The sequence below is a fragment of the Bison bison genome, unplaced genomic scaffold, assembly GCF_000754665.1.
Source record: "Bison bison bison isolate TAMUID 2011002044 unplaced genomic scaffold, Bison_UMD1.0 scf7180017854252, whole genome shotgun sequence".
In the NCBI taxonomy this organism is placed as follows: Eukaryota; Metazoa; Chordata; class Mammalia; order Artiodactyla; family Bovidae; genus Bison; species Bison bison.
This window is the reverse complement of record NW_011484825.1, coordinates 757560-781306: the sequence shown is the minus strand read 5'-3', so window position 1 is coordinate 781306 and position 23747 is coordinate 757560. Positions and strand designations below refer to the sequence as shown.

The window sequence follows — 23747 nt, the reverse complement described above, 5'->3', positions numbered from 1 at the left end:
GGGAATAGTTTATTTTTATGTGTTCAGGAAAATTCAGTGTTGTCTCTAATGGCACCACTCACTTGCTTATTGGCAAGATTTCTTCAATGAGAGAGAAAGGAGCTGCATATTTCACTTTTGTGTCTGGTGGGATGTGTCATGATTGCTTGCTCCTTTGGTCAGTGGACAGAAAGGTTGAGACCCGCTGACACAGAGGACTGAAAACTTGCATGGTCTCCTGTTTGGTTTGTGCTTCCCTGGTGGCTCAGCTGATAAAGAATCCACCTGCAATGCAGGAGACCTGGGTTCGATCCCTGGGTTGGGAAGATGCCCTGGAGAAAGGAAAGGGTACCCACTCCAGTATTCTGGCCTGGAGAATCCCACGCTGTAAAGAGTTGAACACAACTGAGAGACTTTCACTTTCACTTTTCCTGTTTTGTGTGTAATTACCATGTTAATATGAATGAGGCTGCTTTTAAATATAAGGAACTGAATCTGATTTAACAGTTTATTGCCAGATTTTCATGGTTTTTTTTTCCCGCTGTCAGCCCCTGAAGAGCCTTTTTAGGTATTTTAGATTTAGAGAGTACCCTCAGCCGCTCTCCCTGAAATTTTAACACCACAGATATACTGGAGATCTGTTTATGTACTATATGTGCATCTGTGCTTTAGACATAAAAAAAGAGTGAAATTTCCTGAGAACCAAGTGTTGTCCCCTTGGAAACAATATAGTGCACCATTGAGAGTGCATGGCTTATTCTGAAGCTAAGTCGACTGAAGCTTGAAGTTGTTCTGTCTTCAGTGTTTCAGAGATCCGAGCAGCAAACCGACTTCTGCACAACGAATTTGCTGTGCAGTTTCAATATTGTTCTTTCTTTTCCATTCAAGTGATAAAGATACTAATAACTATTCTGAATGGTCTCTTTCCAGGTGCTAGAAGATGTGACCGGTGAAGAATTCGTCCTGTTCATGAAGATACTGTCTGGGTTAAAAAGCTTACAGACAGTGAGTGGAAGGCAGCAACTGGTAGAGTTGGTGGCTGAGCAGGCTGACCTGGAACAGACCTTCAACCCCTCAGACCCTGACTGTGTGGACAGGCTTTTACAGTGCACTCGGCAGGCGGTACCCCTCTTCTCTGTGAGCTCTTTGTTCTCTATAGCTAGTATTTTGATTATGCTATTGGCTTGTAATTGTGTAGATATACACTTGACCATTCTCCTCAAAGCTCTGCATAAAAGTATTAACACAGTGGAGCAGTCATTTGTTTTATGCAGGCCTAGGAGAAGAGCCCAAAGCAGCAAGAAGTTTCTTTAAAGTCTTGCCTAGAGACTTTTGAAAAGTCTTAAGAATTTTAAGTCCCATGCTCCAGGTTACTTTGCAACTTAAGTATATGCTGTCTGTTGAGGTTATTTATGAGATGCTCTGGGATATGCTCTCCCATTGTATTTTAGCTGTAGTACTTGATGCTTTGATACTGAGCATTTGTTGATTGACATTCGACTATTACATTTGAGAGAATATGTATTTATTTTTTTGACAACAAAAAAATAATGTATTTATTTTTTTATTTATCAGTATTCTTTGGATTTTTACAGAAAAATGTTCATTCCACAAGGTTTGTGACTTATTTCTGTGAGCAAGTTCTCCCTAACCTCAGTTCCTTGACTACCCCAGTGGAAGGTCTTGATATACAGTTGGAGGTAAGAGAAAATTTCTGGCTTTAGCACTGAAAAGGCATTGCCATATTTCAACCTAAATGTAAACCACTAACTTGATCTGATTGCTAAGAGATTTAAGGCCTGGTGGTGGCTAGCTAATAACCTGTCCCAGGATTAATTACATGGAAATGCTTTATGGATTCATTGAGAGTTTGCTGCAGTGGGAAAACAATGCCTGTAGTTTTCATTATAGTCATTCTCTACCTTTGTAACCTTAATGCTTTTAAATACATTGTTCAGTCATGACAGTTCCTATCTCTGTAACTGATAGAGCCAGGTTTAAATAGATTCACACAAAATGTCGTTTATCCCTTCTCCAATAGAATTGACTACCCTCTCTCCCTTCTGTATCAATTGTAATGTACGTACACATTTTTTCGGAGCATATAAAAATACTTTACTGCTTTCTCCCCGATTTAACCTTATTCCTCTCGGAATCTCCAAAATCTAATGTAGAGCCTGATTCTGAAAAGCACCTGATAATGTTTGTTTAGTTGAACTAAAATATGGAAATATGCCATTTCCTCATAGGTCCTTAGGAGAGAGGAGAGTCTCACTGTGCAATTAAACTGTGGTTTGCTTCACATGTCCTGGGTGTGACTTACCAGACTGGGATTGAGTAAAGCAGAGATGAACCTCAGGAACAGTGGCGGTTACTGATACTTTGATAGTATGCAGAGACTGAGTTTGATAGCACAGGAGGCCCAGCCTAAATATTAGCAGTGAATATTGCTGGTCGTCTCTTCCTTGTGTGTTATTGTCCTCTAGCAGAGAGTGTCGTGTGTGTTCCTTTCCTTACTTATTCCCACAGGCATATTGAGAGCCATGAGATCAGGGTTTCAGGGTCTGCACTGCCACTCATATATCGTGACTTTGCCAGGTTACATTCTCTCTCCGACCTTCAGTTTCCTCAAAGTAAAATAGAGCTGCATCTTTTTTTTTCCAGTTCAAACATTATGTTCTGTAAAAGCCTATTTGAAAAATAAGCAATCTTAAATAGTTATCTAGAATATTATCTTACAACCCTTGCTCATTCAAAGAAAAGAATGCTAATAACAGTAAATTGTGTGTTTTAGGTATTAAAACTCTTGGCCGAAATGAGTTCATTTTGTGGTGACATGGAAAAACTAGAAACAAATTTAAGGAAACTATTTGATAAGTTATTGGTAAGAATTTTTTTCTTTCCTTATGGCATAGTAGTATAGTATTTACAGATTATGCAGAGCCGGATTTTGAAGTGATTTAGGTAATAATCCTAATGAGTATTCTTAGCTGCTCAGGCCACAAAATTGTCTACTTTTTTTTTTTTTAAATCTGTTTTAGTCTTTTGCATTTCTTCTGTTGTTGATGCTTTAGACAAAATATAATACAAGGTTTATATAGTAAGTTTTTCTACTATTTCTTCATCAGAATATTCTGTTTTCTCCAGAGCACCATCGCCGTTACTGCCCAGGGCCAAATAGCTTTAACGACCTAGAAGTGAAGTCATTATGTCATAATTGGTTTTTATTTTGTGGCTTACAGTTTAGGTGTCATATCCAAAAAATCGTTATTACCATGACCCAGGTCGAGGAGCTTTATTCCTATGTTTTCTTCTGGGAATTTCATGAGAGACATATGTCTTATACTCTTCCTTGTTTTTCTCTTACATACTTTGCTCAGTATAATGATCTCTAGGTCTGCCCCTGTCGCTGCAAATGGCGCTGTCTCACCCATTTTCATGGCTGAGTGCACTGCGGTGTGTGTGCACATGGATGCCCCACACCCTGTCTGTTTACCTGTCGATGGACATTAGGTTGCTTCCGTATCTTGGCTATTGTAAATAGTGCTGTGAACATTGGGGTGTGTGTATCTTTCTGAATTAGTTTTCTCTGGATATTTGCCCAGGAGTAGAATTGCTGGATCATACTATAACTCTTTTTTCAGTTTTTTAAGAAACTTGTTAAGAATACTGTTTTAGGAGCATCAGCTTTTGTTGCCAAACCTAGATTGAATCCTGACTCTTCAGCTTGTTTTTTACCTAAGTTCTCAGAACTTCAGTCCCTTCATCTGCCTAGTGCTGGGTTGGCTACTCTTGTCGTCAGTAGCAGCAACAGCTATACTATAGGTTAATATGGAATGTTGACCGGTTGGGTCATTGATCCAAAATGTAAAAGGGGTATCTTATGTAAATTTCTTATCTTGGTAGTTTTTAATGTTTTGTGTCTTAAAAGTGTGTCCTATAATTACTTGAGTATATGTTTTATAATTAGAGTGTCTAGAGCAGATCTCCTCTATCTCTTGTATTTTCATCTCTTAGGAGTACATGCCTCTCCCTCCAGAAGAAGCAGAAAACGGGGAGAATGCTGGTAATGAGGAACCCAAGCTGCAGTTCAGTTATGTGGAATGCTTGTTGTACAGCTTTCACCAGTTGGGCCGAAAACTTCCAGATTTCTTAACAGCTAAGCTGAATGCAGAAAAGCTCAAAGATTTCAAAATCAGGTGATATATGATTGCAGTGCCCCAGTCCTTGATAAAGGTGAAAGCTATCTTGAGGCTGCCTTGGTTTCGTTTTCATTTTGCAAGAGCTTACTACAATGCAAAAGAATGCAAGATCCACAAAACAGGAATGTATGCAAAGATGCAACTGTGGTGGCATGACAAATGCTTGGCAGAGGATGGCCTTTTACAGAAATGCCCTCTGGCTCTCCTCACTTGCTTTAGGATAGATACTGGGCTGGTTCTCTGACCTAACACCTCAAATTGTCCTCAGCTGTTCTTTATAGATAACAGCACCTGCCTTACAGAGTTGTGAGAATCAAATTGTCCTCAACTGTTAAATTTATAGATACTAATTTATAGATGCATCTACCTCGGAGAAGGCAGTGGCACCTCACTCTGGTACTCTTGCCTGGAAAATCCCATGGATGGAGGAGCCTGGAAGGCTGCAGTCCATGGGGTCGCTGAGGGTCGGACGTGACTGAGCGACTTCACTTTCTCTCTTCACTTTCATGCACTGGAGAAGGAAATGGCAACCCACTGCAGTGTTCTTGCCTGGAGAATCCCAGGGACGGGGCATCCTGGTGGGCTGCCGTCTATGGGGTTGCACAGAGTCAGACATGACAGAAGTGACTCAGCAGCAGCAGCAGCAGCATCTACCTTATAGAGAATTAAATGACAGTAATGAAAAACTTTAAGCACAGTGCCTGGCATATACTGGGTATTTGGTAAACTATAGCTGCTCTTAATCGGAGAAGGCAATGGCAACCCACTCCAGTGTTCTTGCCTGAAGAATCCCAGGGATGGGGGAGCCTGGTGGGCTGCCGTTTATGGGGTCACACAGAGTCGGACATGACTGAAGCGACTTAGCAGCTGCAGCTGCTCTTAATATCTTACAGGGTTTTTATTATGTTATAGTGTGGCTGGAGGAGCAGCACTGGAGAAATCAATTTGTGTCTCAGGAAGATACTTTGTATTAAATCATTGTTAACAAATTCTCATCTTAAGCTACTGTATCATCTGTGATTGTCCTCTATGCTTTGGTAAGGCAGAGGTTTATTACTTGCTGAAACATTTGACCAGAAGCAAACATCTTAGGAAATTACTCTGAAAGTGACAAAAAACCAGCGATGCCACATTGTTAAGCAGAATTCCTAGAAGGCGGCAGGCTGGAGTTACGGTAGCACTTTTCCACACATACTACCTGGAAACAAATTTGAAAAAAAGATTACTCGACATCCTTTGCAAAATTTTGTTTTATTTTTAAACTGGACCCTAAGGTGCAAATGGGTCAAACACCGTCCCTTGTTAGCAGATAAACACAGATTAAGTGACTTGTGTCTGTCACTTGAGCTTCACTTGACTAGTGGAAGAGAAGACTCCAGGCCACCTGATTCTAACCCATGGTCTGGGTTGTTTCTAACTTAGGTTAACCTTGCAGGTTAATGTAACAAGTTTCCTTAACCCAGTTCTAGAAGTGTTTCCATTGCCAGTGGATTTCTTTCAATTTTTGACAAAAACTACTTTTATTTTACTTATTTGTGTATCTCTTATGATCATACATTGATAATTAAAAGGAAGTCCCCCTCAAAGTTTACTGTTTATTGGTAAAGGCTGTAGTTTTCTTCGAATTTAAAACAGTTGCAGTGATGATTTGTTCATTAATAAACACTTCTTCATTTAGGCTGCAGTACTTTGCACGGGGCCTGCAGGTTTACATCAGACAACTCCGCTTGGCTCTCCAAGGTAAAACAGGCGAGGCCTTAAAAACAGATGAGGTGAGAATACTGGCTTATATCTCGTTAGGAAATTTTTATAATAGCCACCATTCATTACAAATTCAGACTGAATTCATATATTGAAGTGTACCATTCAACTTTATTTGAACCAATGATTTTAAGTCTAAAGGTTGAAGATACAGTATTAGAAGACTGCATATTTAGGTATATGCTATCTAGGAAACTTCTACCATTGTTGAAATGTCTTGAATGTTTCCAATGTTTGTGAACAGTGTTTGTTACCAAACTTTGATACATACTGATCTTTCACTGGGGTCTCATTAGCAGCACATTTTGTTTAAATATTTGTTTAGCGATTGTGACATTTTAAAATTTTACCTTTTTGAAACCCAAACATTAGTTTACATTAAAATTAAAAGTATTAAACTACTAATTCTGTACCAAACTATATCTTGTGTTTATGTTGGGATCTTTGGTTTTCCCTGATCTCATCTATTTTGATCAATCTTCATCCTACTTCATCCTAGTCCTAATGAAATATTTTAAGTTTCATTGTGTCTTTCTGTAACATACACTAATTTCTTTTAAAACAACTGATGGGTGCCAGTGACCTGTCCCTTACTTGTTTTTCAAGTGAACTGCAGTTAACAGTTTAATGTTCTAACCTGTTGAGGGAAGATAAAGATTATTTCCTGTCTTTGCCATCGCTACATTTATTAATAGTCGAGAAATAGGAATAAGCACTATCTGTAGATATAAGCCAATGAATTTCCTAACTGTAGAAATGATTCTGAAAAAGAAGTGGAATTGAAGTTTTATATGGGAAAGAAATACATCATAAAAGTTACTGGCATTTTAATTTAATGTTGTTTCCCTTTTACAGAACAAGATTAAAGTCGTTGCATTGAAAATAACAAATAATATTAATGTTTTAATCAAGGTAAGTCTTCCTTTCTTACTCAGCCATCCCAACTAGCTAGAAAGTTAGTGCAGGGGATATGTCTGTAACGGTCTAGTGAAGGAGAAATGCCATTACGTTGCATACATTTGGCCTTTTAAAGCTTTATGCCTTTTATAATACCAAGTAACATTTTTGTAGCTATTATAATTCGTTTTATTTATTTAAATGGTATTGCAGAAGATACTGTAAACAAAGGGAGGCATGCACAATTCTGACGAACAGCATTGGAGCAGATACATTAGACTCAGAAATTTCACTGACTTAAGCTCTTGTAGTTTTAACGCTATTGGTTCCTTTTGAATGACCAATAAAACCCTGCTTCACTTACACTAAGAATGGACAGTCTTATGTGGTGCATGACATGCTGTCCCATGCTGTCTTCTGTTAATTTGTCTATGTAATAAATTGAGAGTGTTCTACACTGTAGGCTAAGGTGTACCTTACCATTAAGCCATACATACGCTTCAGTTCCGTTCACCCTCCTCAAGTATCTGTTAGCCTAAACAAAAACTAATAACCTGAAAGAACAAAAGAGGAATCACAACAAAGAACCCATCGTTTGATATCATAGGTTAACGGTACTGTCACAAGTTAACAGTATTATAGCCAGGTAGGAGAAAGAAATATTTGTTACACTTACAGCACAAAGCCTGACAGTAACAAAATCAGGGCCAGTGGTATGTCTTAAAAGTAGTCTGGTAAAAAGCCCATGGAATACTTACTTTTTATCAGAAGAGAAAGGGAACTTTTCAGAGAAAACAGTGAGATATTAAGGGATGAATTATCAGTGCCAAGAGGAAAAGGGAAAGGGCATTTAAGAGGGAAGAAAACTGACTCACACCTCAAAGAAAATTTTTATAATAGGCTCCATTTATTTCAAATCTTAAATATAAATCATAGTTTGAAATGGTGAATTAATACATTAAAATGTGAGATTTTACTTTATTTGAACTGATACCACAAATCAAAGTTGAAGATAATGTTTAGAATACTTTAAACAAATACTGTGAAAGAAACTCAGTTTACTTTTATCAGATGTTACCTATATATAAAAATTAGGGTAAAATGATAAATATAAATTCATCATAGTTTTGAGGGTATAATGAGGATTAGATTATTTCACTTCTGAATTATTTCAGTATTTAAATTTAGCAAATATTTTCATTACCATATATTGATAATTTAGTATTTAAATAACGTGGGTTTTTTCATTATTGGTAATATATAGATATTTGAGGGGGAGAAAAACATGATTACCCAGACCATTAATTTTGTTCTAGTATTGAACCACTTAAAAATCTGCAATAGCAAATGCAGATTGCACCATTATATTTTCCTTAAAGCACATTAGTGACTGCATCTGTGCAAAAGAAACCACTTGGAGATTTGATTGAAGTTGATAAAGATTGATATTTTGTCCTGTAACCTGAAATGACATTTGAAAAAAGTTAGCTGCAGTTTCTTAAATGTGCACAAAATAACATTAATTAGGTAATATATGTCATTTGTAAACAAAATTGTCCTTGTTTACTTTCCTCTTGCACTTTTTTCCCTAGGTTATTGTTTTAGTCATTAGCACAAAAGCAAATGGGATGAATTACTTTCCTTTCCTAAGATTACAGATGTGTCTTCCTGTTTCCTATCCTTACTACCACTTTCCACACCACCAGATATGTTAGAAATCTCTTCCTTTTGTTTCTTCAGGATCTCTTCCATATTCCTCCTTCTTATAAGAGCACAGTAACATTATCCTGGAAGCCTGTACAGAAGGTTGAACTTGGGTAAGAAACATTTAAAAGGGATTAAAGTGTTCTAATATTTGATTTATAAATATGAAAAGTCTGAATTCAGATTATTGCATTTCCTGTACAAAATGGTACATTATTAAATGATTCTTAATAAGATGTTAAAATATAGCTATTAGAAGCATGACTTAAATAGAAAATCTAACCTGGTATTTATAAAATAAACTGGCGGAATACAACTCTGGAATTTTCAAACCATTGTATTGCTGTGGCATAAGACTTTTCTGATAAGTTCTATGAAATGAGTCACTTGTGTATAATCTGTGAAGATACATATTTCAGATTGTTTTGAAGCCTTGTAAATGCCCTTCTGACAATGTCTCCATAACTTTAGCAGAGTTAATTTGATGACATCAGATGTTATTTCCTTTTTTCTGACATGACTGTCATCTTTAGGATGTCTTTTGTAACTAATAAATATATTGCTAGCTTCTGATATAAAAGACTTTTTTTTCAATGCTGCTCTTCCTACCATTATAGGCAAAAGAGAGCCACTGAAGATACAACTTCAGGTTCACCTCCCAAGAAATCTTCAGCAGGACCAAAAAGGGATGCCAGGCAGATTTATAATCCTCCTAGTGGGAAATATAGCAGCAATTTGAGCAACTTTAATTATGGTGAGCGTTTCCGTTTGGGTACAAGAAATATGAGAGATTAGGCAGAAACTGTGTTGTGCTTGATTTTAAGTATAATTGAAGAGTATCATAGCTCTTTCAGGGTACTTTTTTTGCATTAGCTTGGGGAACTTGAACTGCTGGGAAAACACCTTATCCTATTCCTTTCTAACTCACCCTTGTGGGTTCACTGAGCTGAGCATGTAACACCAAGAACCTGAAAATTGTATTCAGAGATGCCAATAGGAAAAAAAAAAAAGGAAGGAAGATGACATGAACCATCCATTCCTGATTTTCCCTGTTTTAGCTTCAAAGCAAGAAATGTTGTCCATTCTCCCTCAGGGACAGATAGAGTCCCTGGCAGATGTGGTATTAATGATTCTTCTTGGACCTCGTCAGCCTACTGCTTGCCCTCCCGTTTTCTGTACTACTTCAGAAGGAGGAGTCCTGGGAGGTAGAGTCAGACGGTGAAGCACCGTCTAGCAAAGATGTGTCCTCTTGCAGTCTCCTCCACTGCCCAGAGTGCAGTCCTCCTGTCGACTTCTCACCAGTCCAGTCTCTCCCAGGGCTGTTGAATCAGAAGTGGTTTGTCTCATTGGCTTATAAAGAAGAATGAACATAAATATCACTGACTCAGATCCTTAATCTTGCTTAAGAAGACAAAGTTTAATATCCAGAACCAAGCATACTTGTGATTGGTCTTGGTTACCAATCAGAATTATTCTACAGTAATTATTCCCCAAAAAAGTACATTCTGAAGCATATACTCCCTATAATTGTTTCCAGGATGAGATCATTTGACATTAAGTAAATGCCTGCTATGAAGAAGGCAGTGGCACCCCACTCCAGTATTCTTCCCTGGGGAATCCCACGGATGGAGGAGCCTGGTAGGCTGCAGTCCATGGGGTCGAGAACAGTCGGACACGACTGAGAGACTTCACTTTCTCTTTTCACTTTCATGCATTGGAGAAGGAAACGGCAAACCACTCCAGTGTTCTTGGCTGGAGAATCCCAGGGACGGGGGAGCCTGTTGGGCTGCCATCTATGGGGTCGCACAGAGTCAGACACGACTGACGCGACTTAGCAGCAGCAGCAGCAAATGCCTTCTTAAAATAGCAAAGCAAAATTCCTCCAATATCCAAGTAAAAAGATTATGAAAAGGCAATTTCAGATTGTGAAATAAACCCTTAAACTCCAATCAGACTCTCTGAGGCAACTTTAGTGTAGAAAAGATCACTGAACTCTTACTTACATAATAATAGGCAAACATGCCTCTCTTGGCTTCTTGTCTTATCTGAAAAATAGGGATAGCAGAGAGCTTAAAAACTTCAAAAAATATTAATGATAGCATTTTGTAAATGGAAAAGATTCTGTTACTCCATTGCACTAAATATTGTCTGTCCTCTGTCACTTGTATGACTTAATGTGGTATTTATCAAAACCTTTCTTAACATCAGCTGTTCTCTCAGATACCATCTTCATTTGATTTAGATGAATGTAATCAACTATGGAAATATATAGAGAATTGTATTTATTTTCACTTAGGCATGTCAGTTACTCTGAATTTCCATGAGTATTCTGCACTGTGACATTCACTGCCTGCCTTAGAATCAGATGATGTAATGCATGTGGAAAAGAGATTTGAAAAATGCAAAGCCTTAGGTTGTATGTGATTTTTTTAATTATCAATATGGGTGGGGCGGAGGGGAGCAGTTTTACCGAAGACAAAAATCAGGGAATTTCCTGGTCATCCTGTGGTTAGAACTTCGACCTCACACTGAGGGCCTGGGGTTCAATCCCTGGTCAGGGAAATAAGATCCCATAAGCCACACAGCAAGGCCAAGGAAAAAATCCAGGAGTCACTTACAGCTTCAGTTGTTCCTTAGTCAGCAAAGTAACAGAACAACAAACACGCCTGTTAACTGCCTTTTGTGTCTGGTGTTCCTGTACTTTAATACTCCTACAGGAGCAACCTTGTAATCGGAGTGCTTGTCATAAATTGAGTTACAAAGCAAACTAAACTCTGATTGTTCTTATTGGAAAGTAGGAACCAAATTTCTGCTAGTATTTTTATTTGGGGGAGTTGAGATGTATCAGGTTATAAGTATTCTCACAGAAACAATTTGAAGAGTTTTCTTGGATTTCTTTCACCCATTCAGCAGAAAACAGTTCTCAGTATTACAGATGAAAATTAGTTGACCTATCTACCTCAAATTTTTCTACCTTTTTAATGTCCTTTCCTTAGGGAACTGACAGTGGGTCAGGAGGAAAGAGAAACAGTGTTGGGTTTTTTTTCCTGCGATGTCAGTGTTGTGCCAGGACAGAGGGAGAAAAATGTTTTGTGTTGAGTCTTTAATACTTAGACTTTATTACCCATATTTAATCATTGAAATTCTACTTTTCTATGTCAGCCAAACTCAATTTTATTATATCACTGTCTTACTACAGTGACCAAGCCTGCTGCAAAGAAAATAGACTGTGCCAGTGTCATGGGCCTGAGCTAGTTCCATGCAGAGAAGGAGCCAGAATTTGTAATTGGTCTTTGAGTCCATGTAGGCATAGACTTTTTTCCTTATCAAAGTTTTGCACTTTACTAACCATTGTCTCTATTATTTTCTTTATCAAAAGGTGTTTGTTCCCATAACGTAGTCCAGCTTCCTGGTGCATTTTCAATCAAAGTATTTGCACATACCCATGTTTAGTTCTCCTTCCTGTGGAACAGAGTTCCCTGGTAACCCACAAGTACTAATTCTATATTTTGTGACTTGTGTCCTTCAACTTTTACCTTTTTTGAATATTAAAATAATTTTTTAAAGTATAATTTTAACTAGTAGCTGTATTAGTTTAAGCTTGAAACCATTAAAAAGATCATTAAAGTGATTTTTTGAATATGATAGGTCATGATGGTTTCATTTAAATAGTTGGCATACCAATCAATTTAGAAAAATGTATCATGACGTGAGAGGTGACTTTGAATCAGATTCCATTCTGTTGACAGGTAAATATTGGTTAAGCTGGGGAAAGGTCTAGTTAGTTTTCTAACTCAGTTTCTGGAGAGAAAAAATAAAGCATCACCCAAAAACAGTAACATAATTCTAGCCATAATGGCAAAAAATGGATTGCAGTACTGACTGGATAGGAATTTTTCAAGCCTCCAACATTATGGATCAAAAATGGCAACAGCGGGTTCTTTTTATTGCTCCTAACAAGATTCCTGCAGTGAGGAAGTTTGAAGGTTCCAATGAGGAGACTGGGTCTCTGGAATTAGAAGTTTGAGACTCCTACTCATTTGTGTATGATGAAAGGTCCAGCCTTGCTGATAAGGTCAATCAGTTTTCTTCACTGGAAAGACTCCTCTGGACCTGTGAAACAGACTGACGAGTAAATCAAGGACTCATTCTACCATATGATCCAAGTGACTTGATTTTTCAGCAAGAGATATGCTTAATTTACATCACTAACCCAAACACTGTAACATATACATAACAACCTTTTTGGCAGCACTCTGAGCAGCTCATACGTAGCTGACAAAGCAGTGAGAAAAGCTGTCAGAAATTGTAACGTTATTTTTCAATGTGGTGACCCAAACAGATTACCTTTTCATTGCATTTGAAAGGTACATTTTTCACTCTAGCCTAACTTTTCAGAATTGATCAGTGGTAGTTTAAGATATTTTACATATATGACGCTAACTTTTGAAGGCCTATAGCTTTAATCCATATTAAATATAGACACGTTTATAGTTTCATTAGTTATCTTTGTGATAGGCACCACAATAAAGAACTAAATGTAGTTATCATTAACATTGTCACCTTGAAATATCTTTAATGGGGTACATTTAATTGAGTATATACTATGAATGTATTTGGTACCTTGATTTAATGCGCTTTGGCATATATGATGCCCTGGTTTTATGTAAAGATTTGAACTTGTAGATGTGCTCGCAGAATACCATACTGTTTTTACAGAGCCTACTGCTACATTCAGAGCTTCCAGCTACATTTCTTCTGTGTGTGCTGTCCCGTGAAGTCCTGAACAAGACCTAAACCCTTGTTCGCTTTTTCGTAGAGCAGAGAGGAGCCTTCAGGGGAAGTAGAGGTGGCCGAGGTTGGGGAGCACGAGGAAATCGTAGTCGGGGAAGACTCTACTGAATGAGAAGTCACATTCTTCAGCATTGTCATGAGCTTATATACTTAATTCTACTACTCATTGGATTGCCGGGGGTGTCCCTTTAAAAAGACTGCTGCCTTCAGCTAAAAACTTACTGTTCTTTATACCTTTGTATGTATGATCTACTTTTGTAACAAACCATGGTTGTGTCCAAGGTAAAAACCACAGCGATATTTTTGGATGCTTTGTCTGCAATCTTTACTTGTTTTTGCAATATCGTCATTATTCAGACTTCACATTGTGAATCTTTTAAACATCTTGATAATTTGTTATTGAGAGCTATTCAGATCTAAACTGTAATAAAATTCAGTCCATTTCTGATAACTGGTAAAGATCATCAGTGCTGAAAGGTTCCTGACTTTCCTGTCCCCTCTGTCTCCCCCACGCCAACATATGGAGAAGAGTAATGGTCAGACTTAACATTTATTTTCATGGTTATTTAATAAAGCTGCTAGGCAATGGTACAGTATTCCTGCGTGTCAGAAAAACAAAAATACTTAATCAACTTTCTTAAAATGTAGAAATGACTTGACATTTTTAGGAAGAAGTAAGTTGCTTTGCACTGCTTACTTAACTCTTCTCCATATGTTGTGATATAAACTTTTGAATATGGGATCTTACTATTTGCCTAGAAATGTGTATGTATAATATACATACATACATGAGCATATATCTGTGTGTGTGTGTATATACATATATGCATGCTGTGGAACTTGACTATACAACATAAGTAATTTTTTTTTTTTTTTTTAATTCCAGGAACGGGTAGTCTTTGACACGGTGATTATCCTCTTGAGGCTGAATTCATTATTCACTTGTTATTTAGGTTTTCCTCCCAGTAGTGAGGGCTTTTGAGTCAGTTGCACTTACATGATTATTGTTATTTAAAACTAAAAATAAACAAAGGCTGCATTTTCAAAGATAAAGTTGAGATCCCTGTTGGAGAAATACAGCCCAAATACTGAGTCTGATGTACATACAGGTTTCTGCAGGATGAAATAGAGTACTTTAGAATTTGGGGATTTGATAAGCAGGGCAGCCCAGGAAGAGTGACTTGGGAATGTAATACACCAGTAAGTAAGGGGTGCTCTCGCAGTTTGCTTTTGCCACTTTCAAGATCTTAACTTCTCAGGTTATTAATCAAAATTATTGTATAAGGTAGTCAATAGAATCTAGGTTAAAACAACAGATGGGGGGTTTGTGGAGTGTTTAATTGTCATGGGCATTTTTAGTAGCATAGGCCCTTTGCTCTGCATTTGAATGTTTCATATATTTTTGTTCCACAATTAATCTTCCCTCCCCAGGTTTGTTATTCAACTCTAATGCCTGAATGACATTTTCTAGTAGTTTGACCTATTTTTTGAGGAATAGTTTGTGATTCCAATGCAGGTGTCTTCATTACTGTTACCTCTATATTGGGGGAATAGACAAAAAAAAAAAAAAAAACAACAACCCTTTGTTAGAATTACTGCACATGTTTCTGGAGAAAATGTTTTTTGAAGACTAGAATGATACAAGTGAGCAAAAGAAGTTGGTCAGCTTGACTATGGAGTGGTGGCAATAATCTCTAAACATTCCAAAAGACTATGAGCTGGACTTAAGCTCCCTTGGAATCTGAACAGATATAGGAACGTGGAATTGCCATTTGACAACTGTGACCAGGTAGTCTGGACCTTAGAGTCAGATCAGCCAGTGGCCTAAAGCCATTTCAAGTACAGAAGCTGTTTGGGGACTACATTTATATAAATTTGAACATTAAGTATAATTTTTCCTCTTTTTCTTTTTAATATTTGTAAACTCAGAGCTAAAAAGTGACTTTACTTTCTAAAGTTTGATATTAAGTTGACTGTGTTCCTTCCCTTACCGCCTCATTGTTCCCCTTCCCTTTCCTAAAGCAATAGTGCACACCTTAGGTTATTTTTGCTTTAAAAATTTGAACGAAAAACTTCATGCCATGGATTTTTTTCTTTTGCAAGACACCTGTTTATCACTTTGTTCAAATGTAAATGTTCCCCTATGCTTTTGAAATAAATTTCCTTTTGTAATTTTGTTTTGTGTCTTGTGTTATCATTATGGTAACTTCAGTTTCTTGATATTCATTAACATTTCTTGCTTCTCATGTGCCAAACAGTTTGTCAGACCATGAAAATACAAAAATGGACAAAATACTGCTCTTCTCAAAGAATTCAGTATTGCCAGTTATCTTTAATCTTCAGCCTTTGGGGTTTATTTTTAGAAGCTAATAACCTTCTGAAAAAAGAACTGGGTTGTTTCTATCAAAGCAAAACATCAGATACTTGACAGATCATAATGGAATAATTTCTTCCCTCAGTATGTAAAGCAACTTCTTGATTTGACTACCAGACTTTATTAAAAAGATTTTCCAGCCTTTGTTAAAAAGCACCAAGGAGGGATCAGTACAAGCTACCTAAATTCGCTCAGTGATCACATCCATTCCTATGGTTCTAATACCATCTACGTGCTGAGGACTGCCAAATGTCTATGTCCATCCTTTCTTGCCTGGAGTTTCACGATAGCCTCCTGATTGATTTCCAAGCTATTACACTTGACTCTATAGCTTGCTCTAAACACAGCAACAAAGAAACATCCACTCTTCTACTTGAAGATGTTCCATGACTCCTTCCTCATTTTAGAATAAAAATCAAAAGTTTCTGACCTCAGCTGCTACTCTTATCCTCCACCACTCTGTCCAGTAGCTTCATGCAGGCTAGGCAAAGACACACACTTACCTTGCAATCTGCACTAGCTGTTCCTTCTAGTCATATCTGCCTAACTCCACCGCTTCAACTCCTCAAAGGTCATCTCAAAGAATCCTGTTTAATAGCACAACGCCTGCTTTGTTTCCTGCCAAGACTCCAGAATCCACTTACCTACTCTATGTGCTCTGGACCATTTGCCAACTTCTAACAAAATTATATAATTTAAAATATACTGTATTTTTAGTGTCTCCCCATGGTAAAATACAACGTAGCTAGAATGCCACAAAGGTTAGGGTTTTTACGTTTTGTTAACTGATAACTGAAAGCACTGAAAACAATGTTTGGTACATAGTAAGGTGTTGGAGAAGACTCTTGAGAGTCCCTTGGACTGCAAGGAGATCCAACCAGTCCATTCTGAAGGAGATCAGCCCTGGGATTTCTTTGGAAGGAATGATGCTAAAGCTGAAACTCCAGTACTTTGGCCACCTCATGCAAAGAGTTGACTCACTGGAAAAGACTGATGCTGGGAGGGATTGAGGGCAGGAGGAGAAGGGGACGACAGAGGATGAGATGGCTGGATGGCATCACTGACTCGATGGACATGAGTCTGAGTGAACTCCGGGAGTTGGTGATGGACAGGGAGGCCTGGCATGCTGCGAGTCATGGGGTCGCAAAGAGTCGGACACAACTGAGCGACTGAACTGAACTGAACTGAAGCATTCAGTAAGTAGTAACTTGAAGGCAGTGTTTTATCCTGAGGATATAGTGGTGAACAAGATAGGCAAATTTGCATGGAGTTTACATCCTGTTATGCAGAGCCTGATAAGCTGATTTCAGAGAGAAGCCTCATGAGGACCCTGAAGCATTTAAGGTGAATGTCTCTAAGAGCTAGCATAGAAATGGTTAGAAAAAGTTTGTGGAACTCATTTGAGCTGAGTCCTAGATGATGATTTGGAGCCAGCCTAGTGGAGATTTCAAGGAAGGGCATTTGAAATAGAGGCAATAAAACATGCAGAACACCTGGCCTTAAGAATACCAGTGCTTAGCTTCATAATCCCAGAATTCCTAAACTCATCTGTGGTGAACTACTTTCAGTAACTCAAGGGGCTCTTTCTGATACTGGGCAGGCACCTCTGTCTGGAAAACCTTTGTTCCCTGATTCTCCCTCCTGCACTCACCAGGCTAACATTCCTTTTTCAGGTCAGACGAGATTTCACTCCCCATGGGAAGCCTTTCTGCCCAAGCTGGGTGCAGGGCCCCTGGGTGCTCCCTCAGCTCACTATCCTTCCTATTTTCTCTTCTGACATGTAGAAAACAGCAAGTGGGATTTAATTCTAGCAAGTGTGACAGAAGCTAAAACTTAGACAAATGAATTCTATCAAAACCCTAAGAAACTCTAGACTTATTCCTAGAAGTTGTATGTTTAAAACTAATATAGCCACAAATAAAATCAAGTAAAATTCTGTTCATCATAGATGATAATTGAAACAAGACGAGACAAAGCCAAGATAGACTACTACATACAGTTGCAATTTGTGTTCAAGAAATAATGTTAAGTAGAATTGGAACCAAGAAAAGCAAATAAAAGAGGGAATGGTATTTCTAGAAGAAAAAACTAAAACTTAGTATGCTATAGTGATGGATAAGATCAAAGGGCACAAACTCACTAAATGGTTTGAATAGAATTAACTTGAATTTAATCATGTGCTTAGTCATTCAGTCGTATCCGACTCTTTGCAACCCCATGAAAACAGACTGGTTCCAAATAGGAAAAGGAGTACGTCAAGTCTGTATATTATCACCCTGCTTATTTAACTTACATGGAAAGTACATCAGGAGAAATGCTGGGCTGGAGGAAGCACAAGCTGGAATCAAGATTGTCGGGAGAAATATCAATAACCTCAGATATGCAGATGACACCATGCTTATGGCAGAAAGTGAAGAGGAACTGAAGAGCCTCTTGATGAAAGAGGAGAGTGAAAAAGTTGGCTTAAAGCTCAACGTTCAGAAAATGAAGATCATGGCATCTGGTCCCATCACTTCATGGCAAATAGATGGAGAAACAGTGGAAACGGTGGCTGACTTTATTTTTCTGGGCTCCAAAATCACTGCAGATGGTAATTGCAGCCATGAAATTAAAAGATGCTTACTCCTTGGAAGGAAAGTTATGACCAACCTAGACAGCATATTAAAAAGCAGAGACATTACTTTGTCAACAAAGGTCCATCTAGTTAAGGCTATGGTTTTTCCAGTAGTCATGTATGGATGTGAGAGTTGGACTATAAAGCAAGCTGAGCCCCGAAGAATTGATGCTTTTGAACTGTGGTGTTGGACAAGACTCTTGAGAGTCCTTTGGACTGCAAGGAGATCCAACCTGTCCATGCTAAAGGAGATCAGTCCTGGGTGTTCCTTGGTAGGACTGATTTTGAAGCTGAAACTCCAATACTTTGGCCACTTGATGGGAAGAGCTGACTCATTTGAAAAGACCCTGATGCTGGGAAGGACTGAGGGCAGGAGGAGAAGAGGACGACAGAGGATGAGATGGTTGGATGGCATCTCAGACTAAATGGACATGGGTTTGGGTGGACTCCGGGAGTTGGTGATGGACAAGGAGGCCTGGTGTGCTGCAGTTCATGGGGTCACAAAGAGTCGGACAAAACTGAGTGACTGAACTGGAACTGGACTGGAGCTGCCAGGCTCTTCTGTCCATGTGGATTCTCCAGGCAAGAATACTGGAGGGGGTTGCTATGCCCTCCTCCAGGGGATCTTCCCAACCCAGGGATTGAATCCAGGTCTCCCTCATTGCAGGCGGATTCTTTACCAGCTAAGCCACAAGGGAAGCCGAAGAATACTGGAGTGGGTAGCCTATCCCTTCTCTAGGGGACCTTCCCAACCCAGGAATCAAACCTGGGCCTCCTGCATTTACAGGTGGGTTCTTTACCAACTGAGCTACCAAGGAAGCCCAGATTCAATCACTGTCCAGATTCAAGTCAGAACACTGAAAGTTGGGTGTATGTGAAGGAGTAAAAACTGGGGGTGGGGGTGGATATGACCTTTAGTTACTTAGAGACTGAACAGTCACAATACAATCACTCCACAGAAACTCTCGTTCCCAAATGTATTAACAGCTCCAAGAATTTGGGTAAATTAATGGCTGGTAAGTCTGTATCAAGAAAATTCTTTATTTTAAACTGTAGTTGATTTACAATGTTGTGCCTATCTCTGCTATACAGCAAAGTGACTCAGTTATATATATACACTCTTTTTTTAATATTCTTTTCCATTATGGTTTACCACAGGATACTGAGTATAGTTCTCTGTGCTATATATTAGGACCTTGTTGTTTATCCATTCTGAATGTAATGGTTTGCATCTACCAACCCCAAACTCTCAGTCCAGCCCTCTCCCTCCCCGCCACCCCTCTGGCAACTACAAGTCTGTTCTCTGTGTCGCTGAGTCTGTTTCTGTTTTGAATATAAGTTCTTTTGTGCCATATTTTAGATTCCATACGTAAGTAATATTGTATGGTATTTATGGTATTTATCTTTCTTCTACTGACAACTTAGTATGATAATCTCTAGTTGTCTCCATGTTACTACTGCAAATGGCATTGTTTTGTTCTTTTCATGGCTGAGTGGCATTCCACTGTATGTGTATATATATACACCACATCTTCTTTATCCATTCATATGTTGACGCACATTTAGGTTGTTGCCATGTTTTGGCTATTGTGAACAGTGTTGCCATGGGGTGGGGAGGCATGTATCTTTTTGAATTATAGTTTTGTCCAGGTATATTCCCAGGAGAGGGATTGCTAGATCATAGCATTAAAAAAATCCTGTTTTTAGTTATCTGAACTCCATACTGTTTTCCCTAGTAGCTGTACCAACTTATATTCCCACCAACAGTGTAGGAGGGTTTCCTTTTCTCCATACCCTCTCCAGCATTTGGTATTTGTAGGCATTTTAATGGCAGCCATTCTGTTGGTGTGAGGTGGTACCCCACTGTAGTTCTGATTTGCGTTTATCTGATAATCAGTGCTGTAGAGCATCTTTTCACATGCCTACTGGCCATCCACGTGTCTTCTGTGGAGAAATGTCCGTTAAGGTCTTCTGCCCATTTTTTGATTGGGTTGTTTGTTTTTTTGTTGTTGAGTTGTATGAGTTGTTTATATATTTTGGAAATTAAGCCCTTGTCTGTCCCATCACTGTCACACATTTGCAAATATTTTCTCCTATTCCATACGCTGTCTTTTCGGCATTTGGGGGTTTTCTGTGCGATTTTTTATGTTTGCATCAGGAAAATTCTTTTGAGGCTGACAATCATAATACGCTCAGAGCAGCCCTGGTGTCACTGTGAGTTAGAATCCAGAGCTGATTTGACACTTGGTCTCATCCAAAGTAGTCCTCGTGCTTCAGACTCCCTGACAAGCTACTGACAAACTATTTCTAAATGAAATTACTGTATTTCATAATTTCTAGTGAAATTACTACTTAGGTATCCTCTGTCTCCCTGTTGAAACTCTTCTTCACTTTGCATACAGCTGTTGGGAGATATACCTATATAGCCCTTCCTCTGTGACTAGCCTCCCTTCCTAGTACAGAAATTCACCCTTTCAACCCCCACCAATTCAAAATCACTAAAGGAATTAATTACACTGCTGCAGTCCATGGAGTCGCCAAGAGTCGGAAACGACAGAGACTTCACTTTCACTTTTCACATTCATGCATTGGAGAAGGAAATGGCAACCCACTCCAGTGTTCTTGCCTGGAGAATCCCAGGGATGGGGGAGCCTGGTGGGCTGCCGTCTCTGGGGTCGCACAGAGTCGGATACGACAAGCGACTTAGCAGCAGCAGTAGCAGGCTGCCAATAGTTCCTTCTATTCCTAACCAAACATGCTGCTTCACCTATCAAGATGAGTCTATTTCCATTTCCCCTTAAATCTGGGCTAGCCTTGTTACCTTTTTTGATCAATAGAATACAGAAGTGACCCTTTGCCAATTCTGGGCCTGGCCCTCAAGGAGCTTCTACTTCACTCTTTAGGAGCCTTGAGCCACCATGTAAGAAATCTCTGTAACTACTGGGACTGAGAGACAGAGGCCCGGACAACCCTAGCCATTTCAGTTATTCCAGGTGAGCACTAGACATGAGTGGAGGCATTGGGGAACATTCCAGTCCCAGCCGAGGTCCCAGCTGAATGCAGCCTTATGAGTGACCCCCAACTAACAGCAGGAGGAGCAGAACTACCAGCTGAGTCCAGCCAAACAAACTATGAAATATAATAAATCATGGTCTAAAGCTTAAAATTTATGCCACAAAGATTTACGTTGGTTCACCATGAAGCAAAAGATAATCAGCAGAATTTAAACCAGGGTGTTATAATAACTCTCTCAGGAATATTTATATCTTAAGTATTTTCTCTAAGAAATAAAAAAGTACAGATCCTTTGCAACATTCAGATAAAGTGGCCCCAGGGAGGAAATGAATAATTCAGCAAGATCATTTTACCATTGTTCAAGTCTCAGCTTAAAAAGTCTATAATTTATGATAGTGACAAAGGGCATATTTGCTAAAATATTTTATGTTGAAAGGCCAAATTACATGCAGTTATGAGCTTTTGGACAGGGAGGCCTGGTGTGCTGCGATTCATGGGGTCGCAAAGAGTCGGACACGACTGAGCGACTGATCTGATCTGATGAGCTTTCCTATCATTTGTTCAACTAAGAATTGAATCACAATTTACAGATTATTAGCAACTTTGATAACTACCATCTTATATTTCCAAAGGTTTTATCTAACCATAAAGAACAAATATGTACTTAAAATGGAAAAAGAAATATCAGGTCTTAGAATAAAAAGAAGGGTAACAAGTGATCTGGGCTTCCCAGGTGGCGCTAGTGGTAAAGAATCCCCCTGCCAATGCAGGAGACGTAAAAGAGGAGGGTTTAATCCCTGGGTTGGGAAGATCCCCTGGAGGAAGGCATGGCAACCCACTCTAGTATTCTTGCTTAGAGAGTCCCACGGACAGGGGAGCCTGGTGGGCTGCAGTTCATGGGGTCCCAAGAGTTGGATATGACTGGAGCGACTGAGCATGCACACAAGTGATCTATTTGATGTCAAAAACTGGCAGCAACAGTTTTATTTGAGTTAGAATTTTTCATTGTTTTCTTCACATAAAATGGGAAAGCTACCTTTTGGGGAGTACAAAAATGAAATAAACTAACCACTTAAGTATCAACCTTTATAGAAGATAAAAATAAAAACACATTTCCTATACTGCCCCCAGATACTTCCAGTCTAGCTGGTTGAAGGAAGAACTACTCAAGAGTTTAGCTGTTCAAAATGTACAAAGTAGTATCACAAAGAAACCTGATATTGTCGCATTAGTGTTACAGAATTCAGAGGAAGCAAATAGCAGTAGAGAGATTTTTTTCTACAATTCAGGATTTAAGCTGTACCTTAAATAATATATATATATATATTTTTCTTTTAAAGAGCAAGGAAAGTTGCTTTTTGCTCATCTTGTTCCTAAAGGCAGGAAATAAGATGAGCAAAAGCACTTCTAAGGGTTGCTGTGACACTCAAAACATAGTTCAGTAAGACTAGAGGAGTGGGACTTGGCAGTCAGAACCTGCGACAGGCAGAATTCTAAGATGACTCCCCAGTGATCCTTGTTGTTGTTCAGTTGCTAAATCGTGTCTGACTCTGTGCGACCCCACGGACTGTAGCCCGCCAGGCTCCTCTGTCCACGTGGGATTCTCCAGGAAAGAATACTGGAATCAGGGTAGTCCGCTTGGCCCACAGTTTGGTTCACTAGAAGGAAGTGCTTCTCAAACTTTTATGTACATACCAGTCATGTGGGGTTCATGTTAAAGGGGAAAACCTGCTGGAGACATAGATAAGAGCCAAGAATGTGCTTTTTTAATAAGCTCCCAGGTGATGCCAGTGCTGCCAGTCTCCAGATCTACACCCATGATGTTCAGTAAGGTAGCCACTAGACATGTGGAGCTATTAAGCTCCCAAAATCTGGCCAGTCCGAATTTAGATGAGCTGATAGGTGTCATTCAGAAAACTAAGATCATGGCATCCGGTCCCATCACTTCATGGCAAATAGATGGGGAAACAGTGCAAACAGTGGCTGACTTTATTTTTGGGGGGGCCCCAAAGTCACTGCAGATGGTGACTGCAGCCATGAAATTAAAAGACGCTTACTCCTTGGAAGGACGGTTATGACCAACCTAGATAGCATATTAAAAAGCAGAGACATTACTTTACCAACAAAGGTCTGTGTAGTCAAGGCTATGGTTTTTCCAGTGGTCGTGTATGGATGTGAGAGTTGGACCATGGAGAAAGCTGAGCACGGAAGAATTGATGCTTTTGAACTGTGGTGTTGGAGAAGACTCTTGAGAGTCCCTTGGACTGCAAGGAGATCCAACCAGTCCATCCTAAAGGAAATCAGTCCTGGGTGTTCATTGGAAGGGCTGATGCTGAAGCTGAAACTCCAATACTCTGGCCACCTGATGGGAAGAGCTGACTCATTTGAAAAGACCCTGATGCTGGGA

At 39.1% G+C, this 23747-nt stretch overlaps 1 protein-coding gene and 1 long non-coding RNA gene across 3 annotated transcripts in view; one reads left to right on the top strand and one right to left on the bottom strand.

Moving 5' to 3' along the window:
* The window catches only part of API5 (apoptosis inhibitor 5), a 28147-nt gene extending 12634 nt beyond the window's left edge, over window positions 1-15513 (top strand). The window contains exons 6-14 of one of the 2 annotated variants that reach the window (XM_010856170.1): window positions 910-1116; window positions 1575-1679; window positions 2774-2863; window positions 3997-4178; window positions 5860-5953; window positions 6798-6854; window positions 8580-8656; window positions 9161-9297; window positions 13368-15513. In XM_010856170.1, coding sequence (XP_010854472.1) covers window positions 910-1116; window positions 1575-1679; window positions 2774-2863; window positions 3997-4178; window positions 5860-5953; window positions 6798-6854; window positions 8580-8656; window positions 9161-9297; window positions 13368-13390 — 972 coding nt within the window. In that variant the 3' untranslated portion in view covers window positions 13391-15513. Of the gene's footprint in view, window positions 1-909; window positions 1117-1574; window positions 1680-2773; window positions 2864-3996; window positions 4179-5859; window positions 5954-6797; window positions 6855-8579; window positions 8657-9160; window positions 9298-13362 lie in introns of both variants that reach the window. The other variant, XM_010856161.1, reaches the window with a different exon arrangement.
* LOC105000352 overlaps window positions 9305-23747 on the bottom strand; it is a 15491-nt gene continuing 1048 nt past the window's right edge. Inside the window, exons 2-3 of the long non-coding RNA XR_826724.1 lie at window positions 10547-10588; window positions 9305-9893 (exon numbers count right to left, since the gene is read on the bottom strand). This is a non-coding gene — a long non-coding RNA (uncharacterized LOC105000352). The remainder of the gene's footprint in view (window positions 9894-10546; window positions 10589-23747) is intronic.